The 2021-nt window shown below is 47.7% G+C and overlaps 1 protein-coding gene across 1 annotated transcript; it reads right to left on the bottom strand.

Moving 5' to 3' along the window:
* Positions 1-427: 427 nt before the first annotated feature.
* Positions 428-1213, bottom strand: PPTG_00119 (hypothetical protein; the record flags this gene model as incomplete). The annotated part of the gene is made up of 1 exon (XM_008891484.1): positions 428-1213. The coding sequence occupies one exon, from the start codon at positions 1211-1213 to the stop codon at positions 428-430; it is 786 nt and encodes a 261-aa protein (XP_008889732.1).
* Positions 1214-2021: the final 808 nt, after the last annotated feature.

Below are 2021 nucleotides of genomic sequence, written 5' to 3'. Positions count from 1 at the left end.
ATACGCCACGAGATCGAGCCGGATGCCTTGCTTCTTGGTGGAATCATCAAGTGGGTCTGGTTCCCGTTGTTCAGCTCTAGCAGCCGTGATTGCGGCATTCATTGATCATGTGATGTCTCCCGGAGTTACAACTGGGTGGATATATGCTGCAGATCGCATTGCCTTCCAGCCGGATTCAATAGTATGTGCCCTGAGGTACGCGTCGTCAGCTGAACTGGATACTTGTCCATCATTTCTGCCACGAGTTTCAAATTTGATGTGTTCCGTGCTCAAACGACAAACTCGTCGAGCTGCACCGTCATGTCGCTAGGGTACTTGTGCACGGCGGGACGAGTCGGAATCTTTGTCTGTCTCAGTTGCTTGAGGGTTGGTCGTGTTTTTCCTTTCGTTTTCGGCTTTGTATCGTTTATAATATCCGCTTGTCGAGCTAGTACGTCTGAACGCGGAGGTGTCGGTGTGTCCGCTTGTTCAAGCCCGCTTCACCTTTATTAGGGTCCACAGAAAGTTGCAGAACGAGGCGTTTGGGGGGGGGGGTACTCCTGGTTTGCATTATCTCCACGCTCGAAACTTCTTCTGAATCCTCTGGAGAAACCTCTGCTTTCTGCGTTGGTGGAATGGACTCACCATCGCTGCTACCATCTGTCACACCTTCCGTATCTTGTAGGGCATTCATGAGATTAGTTGTAGCAAGATCAGTAGGAGAATCTAGTAACGGGTACAGCTCAGCTTCGGCCTCATCAACTTCGTTGTCGCCATTGTCCCTAGTGTTAGCCGTAGCAGCCTCCCTCCTGCTCACCCCAACTTCCACAGTCTCTTTCCAAGATTTAAGCTGCTGATAGAAATCGGCACTGGACAACTCGGAGAGATGGTTGAGTAGTGGTTCTAGCATCGCCTTCGCGTATGAATATTTTTCAGCTGATGTAAGCACGACTTGTTTGGCACGTTCGTCCCGGCGTAGCCAAATATACACAACTTCTCTCTCATTATCTGACGGCGTGTGCGACTTCCGTTCCTCAGCTGATCGGTCACTACTGTCCGGCAACCTTATGCGCTTCAGCAACTTTAACTTTGACATGTTCACAATAGGTTGCAAGGCGTTGGCCGCTGAAGTCAGTTCATCCTTGACGTCTTGCACTTCAAATGTACTCCAGCGCTCATGGACTGAGATACCAGGGAATATCTGGAATCCATGGCTTTCGCTCGCTACAGGCATCAGATGACAGCATGGCAAGTGGTGGCTTGAGTAGAATAGGCATGTGCATGTTCAACCCCCTTGGTCGCACTCGTAAACCTGGTGTGAATAATAAACTTTCCACTTCGAAACTGGTTTTTTATGTATGGAAGTTGTCGTTACCTTCCCATTCCCGAATCCCTCCCATTCATTTTTCACTTTCTCCAACATGTACGGTGAAAACCTCCTTACCACCGCTCGCAAGAATGAAGGCACAGTCTTCGGCAATCAAAATGTTGAATGCTGCTTCTCAATTGCAGATACTACCTGACGGTAGTAATCATCTGGTGCTGGAGTAAGCCCGCCAATGTCTTGTCAATTCTTGTCTTGAGCCCGAGAAGCATCTTCAAGTATTTACAGTTAGACTCGATCCTGTTAGTGGTCGTATTCCCAGCCGTACAGAGTTTTCCACGTGCGTAGTTCGACCACATAATGCGACAGGAATGCCAGTTTTTCTCGAAATAGGCAAAGCACGCGCTTTTCCTTGCGGCTCTGCAGTATTCCTTTAGTGCATCATAGCCGGATTGATACGCGTCCTGCGTTCGACTAACGCAGAGAATATAAGAGTTAGTTACTACTGTGTAGATTTCTTTTTCACAATAAACGTACCTGTAGAGCAACTTCGTCATCAAATCGAGTAAATCTTCTCTATTAGCAACCCTCAGCCGGAATTCTTTACGTTCAACACCTTTTTCCAGTAGGTTATAGCATGAAACTGACACAATACTACTTATGCGTTTGGAAAGGTCTGCTCGAGAACCTGCCATTCCACGAAATTTTTGTCGATCAC

The sequence above is a fragment of the Phytophthora parasitica genome, assembly GCF_000247585.1.
Source record: "Phytophthora parasitica INRA-310 unplaced genomic scaffold supercont2.1, whole genome shotgun sequence".
Classification (NCBI taxonomy): domain Eukaryota; phylum Oomycota; class Peronosporomycetes; order Peronosporales; family Peronosporaceae; genus Phytophthora; species Phytophthora nicotianae.
The sequence above is the reverse complement of the archived record's forward strand: the minus strand, read 5'-3'. Positions and strand labels throughout refer to the sequence as shown.